Source organism: Erythrolamprus reginae, chromosome 5 (genome assembly GCF_031021105.1).
Source record: "Erythrolamprus reginae isolate rEryReg1 chromosome 5, rEryReg1.hap1, whole genome shotgun sequence".
Lineage (NCBI taxonomy): Eukaryota > Metazoa > Chordata > Lepidosauria > Squamata > Dipsadidae > Erythrolamprus > Erythrolamprus reginae.
Genome location: NC_091954.1, coordinates 93,603,679 through 93,625,664, shown reverse-complemented (window position 1 = coordinate 93,625,664; position 21,986 = coordinate 93,603,679). Strand labels below are relative to the sequence as shown.

The 21,986-nt window shown below is 40.5% G+C and overlaps 1 protein-coding gene across 1 annotated transcript in view; it reads right to left on the bottom strand.

Annotated features, from left to right (window-relative positions):
* The window catches only part of RSRC1 (arginine and serine rich coiled-coil 1), a 151,920-nt gene that overhangs the window by 85,263 nt on the left and 44,671 nt on the right, over positions 1-21,986 (bottom strand). The window contains exon 5 of the mRNA XM_070753513.1: positions 3,962-3,998. Coding sequence (XP_070609614.1) covers positions 3,962-3,998 — 37 coding nt within the window. The remainder of the gene's footprint in view (positions 1-3,961; positions 3,999-21,986) is intronic.

Sequence of the window (21,986 nt, the reverse complement as noted above, 5' to 3'; positions counted from 1 at the left end):
GGCGCTGCCGAGCAGATCAGCTGCTGGGCGGCCGAAGGAACCTTCCCTGGGTCTTCCCCACCGCCCACGCAAAGGGGAAACCCCGATCTTCGGCTCCTCGCTGCTGCCCGCCTGCCGCTCGCCCGCCCGCCCGCCGCTCGAGAGCAAGAGGGGGAGAGATAGAGAAAGAGAGAGAAGGAAAGAAAGAGATGAGAGAGGGAGGAAGAGAGTGTGAGAGTGGAAGAAGCAAGATAGAGAAAGAGAGAGAGAAAGAAAGATGAGAAAGGAAGAGAGTGACGTCATCGGGTGGGAAAAATCGCAATATAGCGTTTCGCGAAGATCGAGATCGCGAAAATCGAGGGATCACTGTACATTGAGATACCAGATCTACTGTTGTTATTATGACAAGCAATGAAACCATTCAAGAAAAAAATGAATCACATTTATGAACTGTAGCTGCCATAGCACTAAGTAAGCACAAGATATTATTGCAATAATTGTTCCAATAAAATAAATTGGTAGGAACAAACAGAACAGCACAGGTAGTGTACTGTTTATCTATGATGATTCGAAGCTATCATGGCACTGTACGAATAGTGATTACAATCAGTTCTCAGAGTCTTATTCGTCCAAGTCCCCCCATGGGCACGTAATCGTGATCTGGATGCTTGGCAACTAGTTTGCACTTATGATTGACTGCAGTGCCCAGGGTCACATGATTGTTATTTGCAACCTTTCTGCCAGCTTCCCAAGAAAATCAATGGGGAAGCTAATGAGAAAGATTGTAAGTTGCTGAATAAGTAACCACCATATACATATTTCCTCCAGCCTCACTGTTTACACTATGCATCCTTCCCAACCCATATTGCACCTTTGACCCATGCCACTTTACTCATGCACCCTCACATACGCTCCTCATATGGTTTCTATTGTGCACCTCTTCACAAACTCTCACCACAGTTCTTTTTTGCTGCCCTACCTATTTGACACCAGCCTGGGATATTCAACTTCCTGCCACCTTCTCCATTGACTTGGGGGAAGCTAGCAGGAAGTTGCCTCACCTAACAACCATGGTATTCAGTCAGGGGTGGGCTCCAGCAGGAACTCCCAGAACAGTCATTCAGCTGTGGAAAGCAGAGTGCGCAGGCCCATTCCGGTTCCAGCGTGCACGAGCAGCTGGAGCGATTCCAGTAAAAAATTATTCTGGTAAAAAAATTCCGTGCATGCACGGAAACAAAGAAGCCTGCAATTTTTGCTACCGTAAAAATGCCTGTCGCCGTTCCGGCTGCTGCCCATCTCCGGCCGCACCATGCCTGCGGCGCCCCTGCAGGCAAGGTAAGGACCAGGTGGGTGGCTTGCAGCGTGGCACGGTGGGCGAGAGTGGGTGGTAGTGGGGAGCCGCTGCTGCGAGAGGCGCAGTAAGGCAGGGCAAAAGGCGGCCGGCAACTGCAGGCAGCCACTGCCATGACAGGCGTGAGAGCTGGCAGGGCAAAAGGCAGCCAGCGGATGCAGGCAGCCACTGCTGCGAGAAGCACCAGGGGTGGGCAGGGCAAAAGGTGGCTGGTGGCTGTAGGCAGCCACTGCCACGAGAGGCGCCTAGGCAGGCAGGGCAAAAGGCAGCCGGCAGCTGCAGGTAGCCGCTACTGGAAGAGGCACCAGGGACGGGCAAGGCAAAAGGTTGCAGGGAGCCACCATGACAGATGCACGGGTGGGGGGGCAAACCGTGGCGAGCAGGGCGAACGGCAGCGGCAAGCGGCAAGTGGCCATTTACCCTTTTTAAAGGCTATTTCTATTTTTTTTTCCGCTTCAGTGCATGTGCAGAAACGAAAACCCCCAGAAATCTCATCCTCGCACGAGATTGGGCTTCTGCACATGAACAGAAGCCGAATTCTGCGAGGGGGTGTGCGCACGCAGGACGTGGGGGCGCGCAGGGGGGCGTGTGCTCCCAGCTCATTCCGGTAGGGCTGGAATGGTAACCCGCCCCTGTATTCAGTTATCAATGGCAACTGCAAAGATTGCCACTGCTACGAAAACATTGCTTGGTGATAGAAATTACAATCTCTATTGTTGTTTTAATTCAAGGATTAACTGTATCCACAATCACTTGCAAAAAACTGAATGATCATGCAAACCTGGATATATTCCTGATCAAGTGCCACATTGTTGATTGAGTATTTCTGGAGACAGAAGAAGACTGCCTAAGAAGTTTCCATCAAGGGAAAATAAATCAAAATTTCTACAACTTTTGAGTACTCAGTTAGGTGTGCAAATCAATACAGTACTAGATTCAACCAGCAGTGGGTTGCTCCTCAGTTTGGCCCTGTTCTAAGAACTGGTAACGCCGGCAGTGGGAGACTTTGCCCACCCATCCCGGACATTTGTGTGCATAAGCAGTAGTGTCATGCATAAGCGAGCGTGAACCAGTAGTAAAGGGTTTTAGAACCTACTACTGAATTCAATGTATTAGCCATATTATTAGAAGCTAATCTAAGAGAGATATTATCAAGAAATCTTAAGGCTGATTTAACCAACTTCTCTGGAGAATAGAGTTGACTGACAGACTCAAATTGCTACAGCAGGAAGCTCAGAATTACACTAATTTAATAAGAGCTTCAGGGAGCCCCATTAAAAAAAGAGAAAAGTTGTTAGTGATGCTCCAAGGTACTAAGGTACTACAAGGTCTAAGACAGTCCTAATACTTACAAGGAGAATTGCATATGTATATTCAGAGGTAAGGAAGTATTACTGAGCATGCACTGAAGACACAAATTGTTATTGATATTTCTGTTTTTACTTTGGTCAACTCAAGACAGCAAACATATCTAATATTCTTGCTTTGTTTCCTCAGAAAGATCTAGTAGTTGGATGAAATACATACTTGATGTGAACCCGTTATCTCACAAGTATTCTGGAAAAGAAAATGCTGTTCTTCAGATTACAGTCAGATCTTGTTTCCCAACTGTGTGTCCAGAACATCCACACTGACACACCTGGCTTCCCTACCTTGTTTCCTAAATGGAACTCTGAATGAATTTATATTCTAATTGAACAAATCTATGAATCTGACAACACTATGCATAAAACGTATCAGGAAAGCCTTAATGAACTCAATCTGTATAGTCTGGAGGACAGAAGGAAAAGGGGGGACATGATCGAAACATTTAAATATGTTAAAGGGTTAAATAAGGTTCAGGAGGGAAGTGTTTTTAATAGGAAAGTGAACACAAGAACAAAGGGGAACAATCTGAGGTTAGTTGGGGGAAAGATCAAAAGCAACGTGAGAAAATATTATTTCACTGAAAGAGTAGTAGATCCTTGGAACAAACTTCCAGCAGACGTGGTTGGTAAATCCACAATAACTGAATTGAAACATGCCTGGGATAAACATATATCCATTGTAAGATAAAATACAGGAAATAGTATAAGGGCAGACTAGATGGACCATGAGGTTTTTTTCTGCCGTCAGTCTTCTATGTCTCTATGTTTCTATGTTTTACTGTTAAGCATTTAATGTTTTCATTAAAAACTGCACTTTTATTTAACAACGTATCATTTAAATGAGTAATTCATGCTATATTGAGAAAGCTCATATTGCATTTAAAAGCGGTCAAATTAATGAAGTGTATAAGCAATACATGAATGTGTGTTTCAAAACAGAACTTTGTTATATTGATATCTAGAGACGCCAAAAAAAAAATCCCAATGAAGAACAACTTTTATTTTATAATTAAGGAAATCATCAATTCAAGGCTTATAGCCCATTTTATTTCATCTCCACATCAAGAAATTTAAAAAAATTAAAGTCCCTTGAAACATAAGATAAATGAAAATGTAAGTGCTTCACACATAATAACAGTAAGCTGACCCTCTGGGAAATAGTTGACTTTCTCAATTCAAGCGATTCAAAGCCCATTCAGAACTGTTCATTTACAATGCAGATATCAAAGATGATGCAAATATTCAAGAGAAAATTAGAACTTACCAGATGTTCTAATTCAGTTTTGATGTTTCCAGCATCTCTGAAATAGAAGAACAAAAATTACAAACAATTATTAATCATTGGTATACAATTATTTATGTTGAACTTCAAAAGTTGTAATGATCTGTCCTTTTGTTTAGATTTTTTTAATGTCTGAAGCTATATTATTGAATAAAACTTAAATGCATCCTCTAGTATAATTCCAAAATGTCTTTACCATAAAATCTAAAACATAATACAAATATATAACACAATAAGTGAAGGCATATGATAGTTAGTAAATTTTAAATCTCTTTATTAGAACCAGAACATATATGCCATTTATAAAAAGAAATGTTTTCAATTCAGTGCAAAGCTTAAATTCTCCAATTTGAAATATTCAACTGTTTATTCTTCCAGGAATAAGAAAATAATTTCTGTGTAAAATTGTATGATCTTAACATCTAAACAAAGTTGACTAATAGCACACGATTTAAAAATTCAGCTGATTCATCTAACTTCAGAGTAGTGCGGGTTTAGGAGAATCAATACATAGTACCCAACAAACAAAAATAAAAATTTGAAGTGTCAATTTGTTCAATATTCTTTGATCAATTCTATTAAGAAGGAAGGTGACTCAGATTTTGTGTCAGTAGATCCAACATAAATCACTGATAACTTAAATTACAGCTAACTTGCTCCACTGTTTTATATCTTTCTAACCATCCTGCTTAACAGAATTCTCTTCAGGATCACACTGTTTATGAATAAATTTATAACACAGAACTCATATACTACCAGGATTCTTTGCTTTTTATCTTAAGCAAAAATTCATTTGTATTTTTGGCAATAAAAAGTAAACATGATAAACCAGTGCCTTTATTTCTCTATCATCACATGCATTAAAGATTTTAGCCATTCAGTTAAACCAGGCTGCAAATAACTTTATAATTATTTCCATGCAACGGAAGTAGACATAAACTAATATTTTCTTATATTTTTATTGGTTTGTGATTTTTCAGATTTATTCAGATTTTTTAAAAATGTGAATGACATTCTTCTTTGGATTTTTTAATTATAAATAAACTATAATCAAGGTTATTTAATATAAGCCTTTCTTATAAAGGAACTTCAGAAATGATATATTAGATATTTTCAATATGTGTTTTTCTGGGATTGTGTAACAATAAAACAAGATCATCTATCTATCTATCTATCTATCTATCTATCTATCTATCTATCTATCTATCTATCTATCTATCTATCTATCTACCTACCTACCTACCTACCTACCTGCCTACCTACTTTTATGCCGCACTTCTCCTTAGACTCAGGGCAGCTTACATCATGTTAGCAACAGCACTTTTTAACAGAGCCAGCATATTGCCCCCACAATCTGGGTCCTCATTTTACCCACCTCGGAAGGATGGAAGACTGAGTAAACCTTGAGCCGGTGCTGAGATTTGAACTGCTGACCTACAGATCTACAGTCAGCTTCAGTGGCCTACCTACTCTACCTGCTGCGCCACCCCGGCTCAATCAAAACAATATTCTATAAATTAGATATTTATTTTCCTGGATTAGAAGTTAGACTACTAACCATCTACCTGTAGGCATCTATGGGGGTGAAGAGAAGAAAGAAGACAATGTGATAAAACACAAAGTGTGATATTGTAATGCAAATTCTGCTCCTGTCATACTTATGTGTGATATTAAACCTAGCACTGATTATGTTATCTAATTGGGTAATGAAATATCTGCAAGAAGACAACCAAGTTCAGAGAGCACCAACGACCCCTCATTTCAACCTTGAGCTACAAATTTATTTATTTATTTATTTATTATTTGGATTTGTATGCCGCCCCTCTCCGAAAACTCGGGGCGGCTCACAACAAGTGAAAAGACAATCCAATACATTAATCCAATTTATTAAAATATTATAAATTTAAGAAAAAACCCTATACTAACATACACACACACAAGCATACCATATATAAATTCAACGTGCCCAGGGGAAGATGTTTAGTTTCCCCATGCCTGACGGCAAAGGTGGGTTTTGAGGAGTTTACGGAAGGCAGGAAGAGTAGGGGCAGTCCTGATCTCCGGGGGGAGTTGGTTCCAGAGAGCCGGTGCCGCCACAGAGAAGGCTCTCCCCCTGGGGCCCGCCAACCGGCATTGTTTAGTTGACGGGACCCGGAGGAGGCCCACTCTGTGGGACCTAATCGGTCGCTGGGATTCGTGCGGCAGGAGGCGGTCTCGGAGATATTCTGGTCCAGTGCCATGAAGGGCTTTAAAGGTCATAACCAACACTTTGAATTGTGACCGGAAACTGATCGGCAGCCAATGCAGGCTGCGGAGTGATGGTGAAACATGGGCATACCTGGGTAAGCCCATGACTGCTCTTGCAGCTGCATTCTGCACGATCTGAAGTTTCCGAACACTTTTCAAAGGTAGCCCCATGTAGAGAGCATTACAGTAGTCGAACCTCGAGGTGATGAGGGCATGAGTGACTGTGAGCAATGAGTCCTGGTCCAGGTAGGGCCGCAACTGGTGCACCAGGCGAACCTGGGCAAACGCCCCCCTCGCCACAGCTGAGAGATGTTGTTCTAATGTGAGCTGTGGATCGAGGAGGACGCCCAAGTTGCGGACCCTCTCTGAGGGGGTCAATAATTCCCCCCCCAGGGTAATGGACGGACAGATGGAGTTGTCCTTGGGAGGCAGAACCCACAGCCACTCCGTCTTATCCGGGTTGATCTTCTATTAGTGCCAATCAGCTGTGTAAGAACCAACTCAGTCAAAGTAAGGATAAAGTTCCTAAAAGAGACTATCCTGACACTTTTTATAATATTTTCCAAAATTTTATGAAAGTTATTACATAAAATCATTAGATCAGTTTTAAAACTACACACATGAAAATATACTTAAATATATTAAAACGCTTACACTGCCATTCTTTTTATGTGGTTTATAATATTGTATTTCTTATTTTTATTGAAATCCATCTAGAGAATTATATGGCCAATATAAATATACTAACTGAATCAATTACTGACCTAAAGTGACTTACCAGATGCTCAACTGGTTTAATGGATCTCTGTCTCTGAGTGATAATTTGGTCTATCCATGTATCAAGTAAATAAGTTTTTGATGCTGTCAGAGGACAATTCTGAGTAAAAGCTATAAAAATTAAGATTTTCTATATAAAAGTTGTATTACAGTAGGAAGAATTTCCAGAGAAAGCATTGAAATATTTTAGTTTGCTTGCAAAATGATGAGCAACTAGGTTTTGACAGAGTATTCAGGGATTTATAGCTACAGTAAATTATCATAACAAAATCCTTGCATCTGACTATTAGCAATGTTTCTATTACTAACAGCAACTATGAAAATAATTATATACATCTGTAAATATTAATTGCTCAAATCACTGAATGCATTTTGAAAATCTATTTTCAATCATTTCCATATATTCTTATTTTTATTCATATTTTTCAGATTTACAATGTGCTACAAACATCTGTTACTGTTATGGTTTTTTTTAAAAAAAATAATCTGCATAGAAAAAATTAGTCTCCCGAAACATGTAGCATAATAATCAAAATTTGCTATACCACATCATACATTATTAACAGAAAACTGAAGTCCTCTATTTATATTGGAGCTGAAGGTCATAATGAACTTAATTGCTAGGAAGCAGAACCCAGGTCACTGACACACAAAGCTTCTTGCTAATGGTATCAAATTTGTTCTCTTTAGTGGTCTGTCTCCTACGCTGTGCTTGTCACAACTTCATCAATATTTGCACAACTGTTTTTGCTCTGTGCTGAAAGCAGACTTAATTCAATTATAGATCTTAAAACTGATAAAATGGTCCTGAAGTGGAAACGGGAAATATATTATTGGCAAATGAATAAAGATCTGTATTGAACTAACACACGAGAGTATAGAAGATTTTTTTTAAAAAAAATCATTCCCTGTCTTAAGTCTTCTGGGAACAGTGAGTTTTTCTTTCTCTCATGCAGCACATTGATTTCTGAATTAGACTGCAATATTAAATAATTAATATACTTGCCATGATTGATGTTTTGCATTAGTTGAATATTAGGTTATCAATCAAAATCCACTTGGTTTAATGTAATAATATTGAAAAAGTGTCACTGTCTGTTCATCCAATTTGTAGTTGAAGGAGCACAGATAGTAATATTGGAATAACAGAAGGTTCTGAAGCAGGAAGTACTTTACCTGAAACAACTGTATGTAAGGCAAACGTTAGGAAACTAGTCGTGACTTTGGACCAGTTAATCTGTGTCAGGTCAGCTCACCTCAAAGGATTGTTGTGGGGATTATGAAGAGGGAAAAGTATTGCTTGTCACCTTGGGATATTTATAAAAAATAATAAAGGTGGGATTAAAAATGTAAAACAAAATCTAAATTTAACCACCTTATGGCACTCATGATATTCAGTGCAATTTTCTTTCAGCTCTGGGATTTTTCATATCTTGTCATACAAGTAGTCCTTACTTTATGATCCAAGTTACAACTGACTCCCAAAAGATAATTACAACCCAGATTTGAAATTCCAATGGCTCCACCCACGGGAATTTATTATTTTATTTCAAATACAGTTGAATGAAAGAATTCAACTTGCTAATAATAACCGTAAGAAAAAAGGACTCCATTTACCAAACTAGAATTATACATAATAAATAACTTATGTCAACAATATAATCACAATAAATTGTGATTATATATTCAAGAACAAATATATAATGAGCCGGGGTGGCGCAGCAGGTAGAGTGCTGTACTGCAGGCCACTGAAGCTGACTTGTAGATCTGAATGTCAGTGGTTCAAATCTCATCACCGGCTCAAGGTTGACTCAGCCTTCCATCCTTCCGAGGTGGGTAAAATGAGGAACCGGATTGTGGGGGCAATATGCTGGCTCTGTTAAAAAAAGTGCTATTGCTAACATGTTGTAAGCCGCCCTGAGTCTAAGGAGAAGGGCGGGATAAAAATCGAATAAATAAAATAAATAAATAAATAAATATTTTTTCTGCAAGGGGTGAATTAGCACAGGTACTCCTGTTTAAGGATCATTTGTTAAGCAGCCATTCAAAGTTACAACAGCGTTGAATGAATGGCAGTTATGACTGTTGCAATGCTCCCATGGTCATGTGATCAAATTCTTGAGGCTTGGCAGCCCAACGCATTCATGACAACATATATTTCAACTCTCTTCACCTTTCTCATCACTGTCCTTTTAGTCACCCTCCACTCTGCTACCTTCCTACTCTATCTTCCTGCTGACCTTCACTATCTTCTTCCTTCCACTGCTGATGAGGAGGGCCTTGTCAAGGCAGCTGCTGCCCTTGGGGGCAGGGGGGAACTGAAGGAGAGGTGAGCACAGCAGGGTTGCAGACTTATCTCCTGAAGGAGTTTGTTGAGTCAACTGGGGAGGAGGCAGCAGTTAGTGGTATGTGAAAAAAACCTTAGGAGATGGTGTGATGGTATGCTGACAGATTGGGAGAAGACATGCTGCTTTGGAAACAGTCAGATTAAAAGATTGTGCAGCCCACAGCTAAATAGAGGGCAGAGGAATAGACTCGGAAGTGACATCCCTAGGATCTCAGGCTGTAAAGGATGTGTCAAAAAAATTGTTTTGATAATTTATTCTGAAAGTTTGTTGTCAGCATTAGAAACATAGAAGACTGATGGCAGAAAAAGACCTCGTGGTCCATCTAGTCTGCCCTTATACTGTAGATCTGAAGGTCAGAGGTTCAAATCTCATCACCGGCTCAAGGTTGACTCAACCGTCCATCCTTCCGAGGTGGGTAAAATGAGGACCCAGATTGTGGGGGCAATATGCTGCCTCTGTTAAAAAGTGCTATTGCTAACATGTTGTAAGCCACCCTGAGTCTAAGGAGAAGGGCGTCATAAAAATCAAATACATTCATACATACATACATACATACATACATACATACATACATACATACAGTATATACAGTATATACATACATACTATTTCCTGTATTTTATCTTAGGATGGATATATGTTTATCCAAGGCATGTTTAAATTCAGTTATTGTGGATTTACCAACCACATTAGTTTTGAAAACTATGGAAGGAAAATAGAGTCTCGATTATCCAACCTTCGAATATCCAACATTCCGTATCATCTGAAGTTGTGGCTGCTTGGGGGCATGGCTGTAGGCATTTCCACACCCCTAGACACCCCCCCAAACATGGCAGTTGCGGCGGGGAAGCAGTCTCCAAAGAGTGCAAAGCCTCAATTGGGGGGAAAGAGGCAGGGAGATGGAGATGGTGGGGAGAAGGGAGAGCCACTTCTCGCCTCTCCTCCACACACAGCTCCCCTGCAGGCACTGGCTGCCCAGCAAGAGGAATGTGCTACCTAACACCCCCATACACCCCTTGACTTGGAAAAGGAGTCGCAGCTATCTAATTTAATAACCTCTCCCACCGCCAAGAGAAAGAACATGTTCCACATGCCCCATTCCTTCTCCGGTCCCTAATTTAACAATCCCCTTCGTTCCCCTGTTTGCTCTTGTTCACTCTCGCTCTTTCCCTCTCCTTCAATCTTAAATCCACTTACAGGACTTGGAAATAACTTTAACAAGCAACTGCTGCGGCTCCTATTCCAGTCAAGGTGTTTGTATGTGTGTGTGTGTTGCATATTGTATTTTCTTTTGATGAAGACACGAAAACTAGCTTTCCAACAAATCAGATCTAGTGACTATAGAACAAGTCTTTTAGCACTCTCTCTTACACACACACACACACACACACACACACACACACACACACACACACACACACACAGAGTTGCTAGGGAGAGGAAAGCTTCTGGATGAAGGAGGCCAAGGGAAAGAAAGAAGCAGGCAGAGATTGACGCCCGTAAACCCTGCTCTGGAACCCCGTTGCTTCCCTTATCAATGTTCAAGCTTCCCACTTGGCAAAACTACCGGGCAGCTCAGAGGGAGGAAACGTAAGCAGTCTCTGAAAATACATGTCATAAGCATGCAGAGAGTTGGGTTTGTCTTTAGTTCGTATCTCCTGAATTGCTTTATCCCAGGACCTCTAGACACCTATTTATTTTTCTCCTGCCTTGATTTTGAGTCACGTCAAGGCCACACACAGTAGAGTCTAGATTATCTGACATTTTTGGCTATCCGACTCTCAGCCTGCCCGTTTATGTCGTATAATCGAGACTCACTGGTTCATTTTCCATTTTCAAAAAGCAAAAAGTCCACAAGAAGTTTCCCATCTTTGATTTTAAAAAGTACTTGTTTTGTCTTATCCCTGATCAAACAAATCCCTTTTGCCATTTCTGCAAACTGCATAATTTTTACAATCCATTCTTCTATCGTAGATATTGTAATATTTCCTACCATTATGTGTATAATAGTCTAACTGCACTTACCGTATACAAACCAAAACTTCTGTAAGTCTCTTTTTAATTGGCTATTCATAAATCTTATACACCATTATTATATCATTTTATAAAAATAACTTTTAAATTGCAATATAATGTAAATTTTTATCCTTTTAACTACATTATTTTTCATTGGTTCGTGTGTGTATATTATAACCAAAATTCTTAATCCATTTTATCATGGATTTTACATTATTTTTCATTGGTTCATGTGTGTATATTATAACCAAAATTCTTAATCCATTTTATCATACATCCTTTTACATTTGAGCAAAAGTTTGTGTTTTAGCAACACATGTACATCACTTGTACACAATTCAATTTTGAATTCCATCTTATATTTTTCAATTCCAATTATTTCTTTACCTATTAATTGTGGAATTTAAAATCTTTGAAAGCTAAATCTCTCTAAAGTCAATTTTTTATTCCATAATTCATTTCACAATTCAACAAACATTTTGTTTGCAGCAAACAAATGCTTTAAATTCACCATGTTCCTGGATAAAGAAATCTAGATAGGTTAACCATTTCTCTTTGCCCATTAGCTGGTGTTTTTGGACTTTCTGCTGGTGTCTCAATGTTTATTGTTTATTGTATATTGTTTTATGGCATTTTGTACTATTTTATTATTCATACTAATCTTTCAACTGATAGACCTGTTAAGTTCTGTTATTGACCACTATGAAGGCAAATATATCAATACATACATACAACTCTGCAGAGGATTCTTGGTCTCACTCATTGCTTCCACCACTTTTCCGTATCAAACTCCAAACCTCAAATTCTAGACAATCTGACAGTATTGTGAGAAATGTAGATGTTTGGGAATTAAAAAGCTTATTACAATTAGACTGCTTTGAATATCACTAAGTCTTAGGAAGCACTCTTTTAATTCTCATTTCATTATTTTATTTCTTAGAATTTCAATGTTGTAAAGAGTGTTTCTGAAGTTTACTTAATTATAATAAAATGTCAAATTATTTATTGGAATCAAATTGTTAAAATACTAAATTTACCAATTTTAAAGGATCGTTTTAAAAAATAGAATGTTTTATCCTCAATATAATGTAAACATGAAACAAAGGTTTTATATAAAATCAATAAAACTTAAATTTAGAAAGAAATTATGTGTAAAATAATTACTGGTTTTATTTATTATAGTAACTGACAGAATTGTATAAATTAGAATACTTTAATATTTGTGACTACCGATCATTTTACTTCACAAAACACAATATATGTTCAAGTCAAATAAATATGTCTATAAACAGAAGAGCTGTGAGAAATAATCAAGACTTTCTACTGTTAAATTGGGTCTGGGCTAGGAATCATGATATTTGATCTGGCTACTATCAGACATAAATAGTATACACTATCATTAGTGGTCTTCATTCAAAACTGACTATTTAGGGAAGAGAAATGATTTATTTATTCTCCATTTCCCCATTTTCATTTTATATTTATATTGTAAATATAAAAATTGTAGTTAAATTAATGAGACCATTCTAAAAGTAGCAGTAAGTAAAAACATAAAATTAAAAACTTTTCTACAAAGAATAAACTCCTAAAGAAAAAGATGCAAATAAAATTACCGTTATCATCTTTTGTTTTTTATTTGCAAGTATAAAACTGAAAAGAAACAAAAGCAGGGAACCCAGCATCTGTCATATCAGAATATAAAAAGATGATCCTGGCACAAAATGAAAAAGCTGTAATTCATTTGCAAATCAATCTTGCCAGTTCTATTTCAAGCTGGCGGTAACTGTCAAGAGTTAACAAGATAATCGTTTTCAATCCTTCTTTCAATGGTACATTACACTGTTACTCCATTCAATAAGGCTGTTCTTTGGGGCACCAGATGAATGGTTTTCATTTCTAACCTGCACAAAAACTTGCCAGAAACAAAAAAATCCACAGGGCTTAGGGGGAAAAAAAATCCCTTTCTGAGCATTTATTTGCCAGCATTTCCTTTTAAGCAAAATAAGATATTTGGACACATTGGTGTTCATTCATTTCTTATATTCCTTCAGGTCCTCGGCCTGTTGTTTTAAAAGTATTTGGCACAGAAGGATGAACAAGGCATTTTTAACAAATGTTTTAGACAAATGTATCCAGAAAACTTTATCTAGCTACCTCATAAAGCAATGAACTATCTAAAGAAATAAATCCTTCCTAAAATTTTAAATAAAGTACAGTCATGACAATCTCCAAGAATATTTCTTTATAAACATAGTCACTAAGAAAAAAAAACCCTATTCTTATTGTATATCAACGTTGATGCATATCAACATAATTTATGAAACACATTAAACGAATATATTAGGAAGAACTACTATATTATCCTTAGTTAGTTTAGTTTAGTTTATTTAGATTTGTATGCCGCCCCTCTCCGAAGACTCGGGGGGACTAACAACAATAAAAAACAATGTAACACATCTAATATTAAAAAGTAATCTAAAAACCCCAATTTAAGAGACCAATCATACCAACAAACATACCATGTATAAATTCTATAAGCCTAGGGGGAAGGGAGAAAAAAATTTCAATTCCCCCATGCCTGACAACAGAGGTGGGTTTTAAGGAGCTTGCGAAAGGCAAGGAGGGTGGGGGCAACTCTGATATCTGGGGGGAGCTGGTTCCAGAGGGTTGGGGCCGCCACAGAGAAGGCTCTTCTCCTGGGTCCCGCCAAATGACATTGTTTAGTCGACGGGACCCGGAGAAGGCCAACTCTGTGGGACCTAACCGGTCGCTGGGATTCGTGCGGCAGGAGGCGGTCCCGGAGATATTATGGTCCGGTGCCATGAAGGGCTTTATAGGTCATAACCAACACTTTGAATTGTGACCGGAAACTGATCGGCAACCAATGCAGACTGCGGAGTGTTGGAGTAACATGGGCATATTTGGGGAAGCCCATGATTGCTCTCGCAGCTGCATTCTGCACGATCTGAAGTTTCCGAACACTTTTCAAAGGTAGCCCCATGTAGAGAGCATTACAGTAGTATGGAAGAAGTATGTTAGTTACATTTCTCCTTTAATCCTTGGTGTAGTCATTCACATTTGGAGCAATTCTAAGGTATTTTAGTAAATTTAATGTCTAAATCCGTGGCTCTGGAGCCACATGCAGCTCTTTTGCCCTTCTCCTGTGTCTCCCTGTCATAGCCACCGATTGTTAAGTTTTTCTGTGATATTACCATCTGATTTCATCCAGCCATTCGTCCCAGGTGACTCTGGCGTGACTTGTGAAAAGAAGAGAATCGCTCCCATCACAGTCACTCCTCATGTGGTTGGCCCTGCCGGTCAGCCCTGTCACTCCATGTGGTTGGTCCCGTTGGTCCCCGCCCCTCCTTGATTTGCCAGATAAAAGAAGACGGGTACTTGAGTGGTGCATGGACAGTCGCTTCTCTGCCTCGCCGGAGAAGTCGAACTGCAATCCTTGCCTCAACAGAGATCGGACTCTCTACCCAGGAAGTCACTACTTGGTGAGAAGATAAGTAACAGCAAGTGAGCCGGGGGGAGGGGGGGAGAGATGGCGTATTTGCCTTCCCCATTACCGCCGAGCTTGGTTTGCCTTCATATTTTTCCAAACTTGCAAAGAACTGATAAAGAACTGGCTAACTGATGAGAGCTAAATAGCTCGAAATAGATCTATACTAGTCTCCCTTTATTTCTTTATCAGTTCTTTGCAAGTTTGGAAATATGTGTATGTATGTATGGTTTTGGTTTTTGTCAATCACCCTGGTATACCCAAATATGGGAGGGAGCATACTGCTTCCTTTTTGTCTCCTCGCCCTTCCAAGGGCCATCAAGGCAGTTAATTTTATAGCTGACTCTGTTTTCTGCAAAGTCATACTACGAGGAAAGACCGAGGGACTAAGAATCTGGCCGAAAACTGACTTCAAGAGGTGAGAGGGGGGGCGAGAGAGAGAGAAGGGCGAAAGAGGAATCGGAGGAATTGATGCCACAGCAGGCCCCCCCCCCCGAAGAGATTCAGGATGCTGTTTGATGTAATATCACGCTGCGCGGAGCCCGAGAAATAAAGAGATCGAGAGGGGTGAGGGAGAGGCAAGAGAGGAAATAAACTAACATCACCACCACGACAGTCCTGGCCCCCGAATAGACCTAAGACGTCGAGAGCTATATGGTGGGAGTGCTCGGCGTCGGAAAGTCTATCAGGTGGAGGGCCTACCCAGACCGGCTGCTGCTGTGAGGGAGACGACTGAGAGAGCAAGGCAGAGACTGCGAAAAAATGCTGATGAAGCTGGAGGACTCTACTAAAGGCCATGGAGTCCGTATGCAGACTGTGTGACATCATGGAGGGACTCGTGAATTGGAAGTTCCCCCTTATAACTACAGAGGTATTGGATGGCGACCAGGGGGGCCAGCAGAAATCGGGGAGTTCTGTAGAAATGGAGGAGCTGAAGACATAGGAAAAGACCGGGAGGGTCGGCCGGTGGCAGCGGTCGGCACAAAAGAGCCTGGGAAATAGAACTAGTAAACCCAGGACTCAGACATTTCCCACTGAATTTGAATATCTCCAGAACTGACCTTTTTAGAACTTAGGTGCTACTTGATCTCCTGGCCAAAAGAGTGCTGGCCACAAAAAGAGTGGCTCCTGGCATATGCCCTCCCCCTTCCCCCAGAAAGTCATTGGGGGACTTATTTTCTGTGGCAGCTTCTTTCAGCTCATGTGCTGAAAAGGCTAATTGGCCTTATTCTGGGGACATATCTTATTTTAGGCAAAACACAATAATATGCTAATGTTGTGAAAAGAATAAAAATCCTTTAAAATCTGATTTATCTTTTATTTATAAGTAATTTGTGTACTTATAAAATAAGATAGTGCCTAAATGGAAATAATATATTATATATATGTTATAATATATTATATATTATTGTATTAATTGTATATTATAATATATTATATATTATTGTATTATATGGGATACATAAAATTATTAATATATATAAAAATACCTCCAGTAGCATTCTGAAATGTGCTCCTGCCTGCAAAGAGGCGTGAAGGCCGGTAGTGTATAGTGAGCCCACAAGTGCAGGGCTTGAGCAACAGGCAGGTGTAGCCAGCCATCCCTGTCGCCGCCCCTTCAGCTCTGCCTCCTGCCACTACCTCCTTTGCTCGCCGGCTTGGCCCATTCATCCGTCACCTGCCCTCCCTGTGTCCTTCAGATGGGGAATGCAGGCAAGGGTGGTACAGGGGAATCAGCTGAGGGAACAGCCACCCATTCCTCTGTGTTGTGTCCACTCACCTCCCCAACCTCCAACTCTTGAGCCAAGTGGGTGAAGAAACTTTCATGGGCTCATGAGGCAAAGTACCTGCCTTTCCTCCTGCCTTTCCTTCCCCCTCTCTTTCAACAGGAAACATTTGGCCGCACACAAGAAATCTTTCTCTCTTCCTAACTCTGCCAGAAATGAGTCTTGTTGCACCTGTGCGGCATCTTGGAGTGAAAGGGGAGATAGATTTCTTGCGTTCAGCATGCAGCCAAAAGGTTTCCATCTCCTGTTGCTGTGTCTTAATTGCACTCTTTTCCCCCACATTGCCGAGAGAGAAGCATGTTTGGAAGAGACAAGGAAGCGTGTGTCCAGCTGCTTCTGCCACTGAGGCCAGCAAGAAATGTGGCTGTCAACTTGGCTTCCCTAGGCAGTCCGCAAGAATTTCCTCCTCCCCCCACCAAAATAGTAGCAAGGATGAAAAAGAATGAGAGAAACCCAAATAATCTGATAAGAGGCAAAGACGCTTAAATGAGAAAATTGTGCTGAAGTTCCTACAGACCAATGGAAATGTGTCATAAAAGTTTCTATGACATTCAGTGAAAATTCATGGTGATAAGTTTACCAATAGACCAAAATTTAAAATTAATAGTTATTCTCTCTTTTAAATTAGCTCTATTTGTTTCCTTCCGTTTATGGCCATTCCTCTCAAAACGATGCCTGTTCCTTGGAGGTTTCACTCTATTAAAATATTGTATTGCTGGTGAGAAAAAAATGGTGTATAAAGATAGGGTTTTTTTAGATTGTAAGAGTGTAAATATGTAATATGTAATAAAAATAAAGCTTTTTTCTAAATTAGATAATGCTAATGTCTTAATTAATAAAGCTGAATATTAATAAAACCTGTTGCTTTTTCATTAGATTTTAAAAATCTGACTCTGTTCCTCAGCCTGGGCCACTAAAAGCATTAAAGGTCCCTTTTTTTGGCATTACTGTTAACTGGACAAGTATCTTGGTTGGGGAGTATATTCATTTTGGCTGGTTTATATTGTTTAATTTTTTAAAATTGTACTACAGGTAGTCCTCAACTTGCCACCATTAATTTAGTGATTATTCAAATTTACAATGGCACTGAAAAGTGATTTAGAACCAATCTTTGCATTTACAACCACCACAGCATCCTCATGGTCACATGATCAAGTTTGGGCACTTGGTAACTGATGTATTTATAACAACTGCAGCAACCTAATAACTATCATCCAGTCTCCAACCTTCCCTTTATGGGGAAGGTTGTTGAGAAGGTGGTGGCACTCCAGCTCCAACGGTCCTTGGAAGAAGCCGATTATCTAGGTCCCCAGCAGTCGGGTTTCAGGCCCGGTTACAGCACGGAAACTGCTTTGGTCGCGTTGATGGATGATCTCTGGCGGGCCCGGGACAGGGGTTTATCCTCTGTCCTGGTGCTTCTTGACCTCTCAGCGGCTTTCGATACCATCGACCATGGTATCCTTCTGCACCGGCTGGAGGTATTGGGGGTGGGAGGCACTGTTCTCCAGTGGTTCTCCTCCTACCTCTCTGGTCAGTCGCAGTCGGTGTTAGTGGGGGGCCAGAAGTCAACCCCGAGGTCTCTCCCTTGTGGGGTGCCTCAGGGGTCGGTCCTCTCCCCCCTGCTATTTAATATCTACATGAAACCGCTGGGAGAGATCATCGAAGGGCATGGGGTGAGGTATCATCAGTACGCTGATGATACCCAGCTTTACATATCCACCCCATGTCCAGTCAGCGAAGCAGTGGAAGTGATGTGCCGGTGTCTGGAGGCTGTTGGGGCCTGGATGGGTGTCAACAGACTCAAACTCAACCCTGATAAGACGGAGTGGCTGTGGGTTCTGCCTCCCAAGGACAATCCCATCTGTCCGTCCATCACCCTGGGGGGTCCGCAATTTGGGCGTCCTCCTCGATCCACAGCTCACATTAGAGAAACATCTTTCAGCTGTGGCGAGGGGGGCGTTTGCCCAGGTTCGCCTGGTGCACCAGTTGCGGCCCTATCTGGACCGGGACTCACTGCTCACAGTCACTCATGCCCTCATCACCTCGAGGTTCGACTACTGTAATGCTCTCTACATGGGGTTACCTTTGAAAAGTGTTCGGAAACTTCAGATCGTGCAGAATGCAGCTGCGAGAGCAGTCATGGGCTTACCTAGATATGCCCATGTTTCACCAACACTCCGCAGTCTGCATTGGTTGCCGATCAATTTCCGGTCACAATTCAAAGTGTTGGTTATGACCTTTAAAGCCCTTCATGGCATTGGACCAGAATATCTCCAAGACCGCCTTCTGCCGCACGAATCCCAGCGACCGATTAGGTCCCACAGAGTGGGCCTTCTCCGGGTCCCGTCAACTAAACAATGTCGGTTGGCGGGCCCCAGGGGAAGAGCCTTCTCTGTGGCGGCCCCGACTCTCTGGAACCAACTCCCCCCAGAGATTAGAACTGCCCCTACTCTCCTTGCCTTTTGTAAGCTCCTTAAAACCCACCTTTGTCGTCAGGCATGGGGGAACTGAGACATCTCCCCCGGGCATATACAATTTATGCATGGTATGTTTGTATGTATGTTTGCTTAGTAAATGGGTTTTTAAAAAATATTTTAAACTATAATTTAGATTTGTCATGAATTGTTTTATTTTGTTGTGAGCCGCCCCGAGTCTGCGGAGAGGGGCGGCATACAAAGCGAAATAATAAATAAATAAATAACCTGCGGTCACGTGATAGCCATTTGTGACTATCTCAGACAGTTTCTGTCTAGCAAGATCAATTGGGAGGTCGGCTTCAAAATAATGCTTAGCATCTCTGGTGCCACTGAGAATTTTGTTACTATACTTGAGAAAGCTTGAAACTAGTGATCTTTAATAATGTTGACAATATTCAATTATATCACAATGTATATGAAATTTGGATTAATAACTTAGATTAAATCATTTAGATATGCACAGAGCTAGTTGGTTTTGCTGCACAAATTTGGGGGTGGCAGATAGGCAGAATAAAAATTGAAATGTTAATTCTAGAAATATGAATTTTATGATGGAGATTGAGAAAGTCTAAAGGCGATGCTACTGAACTGATTACAGTGATACCTGGCAGGGTCTCTATCTGAAGTTTATGTTACTAAGCTTCGGAATGAGAAAAACCAACTAATGCTGAAAGTATCATAATATAGGTCTCCATCTGATCTGGCCTTGACAGTAAGAACCCTCAATATTTGCCAAAATAATTTATATGTTAACTTATTTACTATTATTTTTTAAAAAAAATATTATGAACTATATAAAGATTTAATAATTATTACATTTATTGGGGAAGGGGTTACAGCCTTGTTTTGTCAAACGTTTTTGTAATTAGACTAAGAATGAGCAGGTTCTGAAGGTCAATTAAATCCTTAATTTTGAAAATAAAAACTCTCATTCTTAGTTTTAAACACCTAAATTAGCAAACAAGATACCACATAATATATGCTATAGGCATAGGTTTGCTCTGAAAAGCTGAGCTCTTCAAATGCTTCAGCTGCGATATAAACAATTGAGCCATGGCCAATACAAGCTAATTTGAATAATCAATATGACAACCTTATTTTTCTAATGCAAACAGGATTGATACAGTAAGGTGTCTCACTGCCACATCACAGTCATGGCCTCTTTTAACCCATAATTAGATTTAGGTGATTATCCCTGCTCTTCCTTACAAGTGTACAGCTTGGATAACAGATGACAAAAGCTATTTGCCACTTATTTATCCTTTGCAGCGGGTAGGTTATCCAGGGAGATAGGGGAAAAGATCTTCAAACAATTGTTATTCATATCATCTACAGTTGGAGATAGTCACAGCCTCCTTATGTGCAAAGTGAAAATAGCCTAGAGCAGTAGGTACATGAAGGATGCTTAAAACATCAGGGCAACACAGATGGAAATTCAAGGTGATGTCAGCCAAATTATGCCTAATGCAAATTGAGTTTCACAAGGAAGTATCAGTCAGTTGTCTCCTTACTCAGATTCATATGAAAAGGTTTTCACTAGATTGTTTTTCATTAATTTGAATTCATGGTTTCAATATTGTTTTAAGGAATACTAATAGCACTAAAATTGTATAAATAAAGCAGCGTATAGAAAATATGTTTATAATAGAAATAAAATTACATTTAATATAGTATATTATGTATAAACATAACTTAAATAGCAACATATTAATATTAAAATAAAAGCATAACTATTGTTCATTATTAAATTAAGACAAAAAGTATAACCATACATCAAATTAAAGGAAATATCAATTACTTTTAGCTGCATGGAAGGTGAATATTCACTCTCTGATAGGATATCATATTTCTTTAAATGTTAGCCCATATACTGTAGTTAAAGATGTATTTTACTTATTGCATATTTTGCATTAAATGTTAGCTCATATATTTAAAGTTTTACTTACGTATTGCATTTATAAATGGATGAGGAATGAACTGTCACATTAACCACTGTACAGTGGAACCTCGATATACGAGCAGCTCTACTTACGAGCTACTCGAGATAAGAGCTGGGAGGGGAGCGACATTTTTGTTCGCCTCCCGAGCTCACATTCGGGATACGAGCGCCAAGGAGCTGTCTCCTGAAGCCGAACGCTAACTTCCGCGTTCGGCTTCAGGAGACAGCTCCTTGGCGCTCGTATCCCGCGCGCCGCTTCGCAGCTGTCTCCTGAAGCTGAACGCTAACTTCCGCGTTCGGCTTCAGGAGACAGCTCCTTGGCGCTCGTATCCCGCGCGCCGCTTCGCAGCTGTCTCCTGAAGCTGAACGCTAACTTCTGCGTTCGGCTTCAGGAGACAGCTGCGAAGCGGCGCGCGTGTTTTAAAAGGTTGCAGCCGGCCTGGGGGGCTTGCCAGCACCCCCCTGAGCCCCCCAGGCCGGCTGCAACCTTTTAAAACACGCGTGCCGCTTCGCAGCTGTCTCCTGAAGCCGAACGCGGAAGTTAGCGTTCGGCTTCAGGAGACAGCTGTGAAGCGACGCGGGTGTTTTAAAACGTCGCAGCCGGCCTGGGGGGCTCGGGGGCAAGCCTCCGAGCCCCCCAGGCCGGCTGCGACGTTTTAAAACACCCGCGCCGCTTCGCAGCTGTCTCCTGAAGCCGAACGCTAACTTCCGCGTTCGGCGGCAGCGTTTTTTTTTTGTTGTTGCACGGATTAATTGACTTTACATTGTTTCCTATGGGAAACAATGTTTCGTCATACGAGCGTTCCGACTTACGAGCCTCCTTCCGGAACCAATTAGTCTCGTAAGTCGGGGTTCTACTGTATATTAAAAGATAATTGATTATAATTGGTCTATATCAACTTTAATATTCA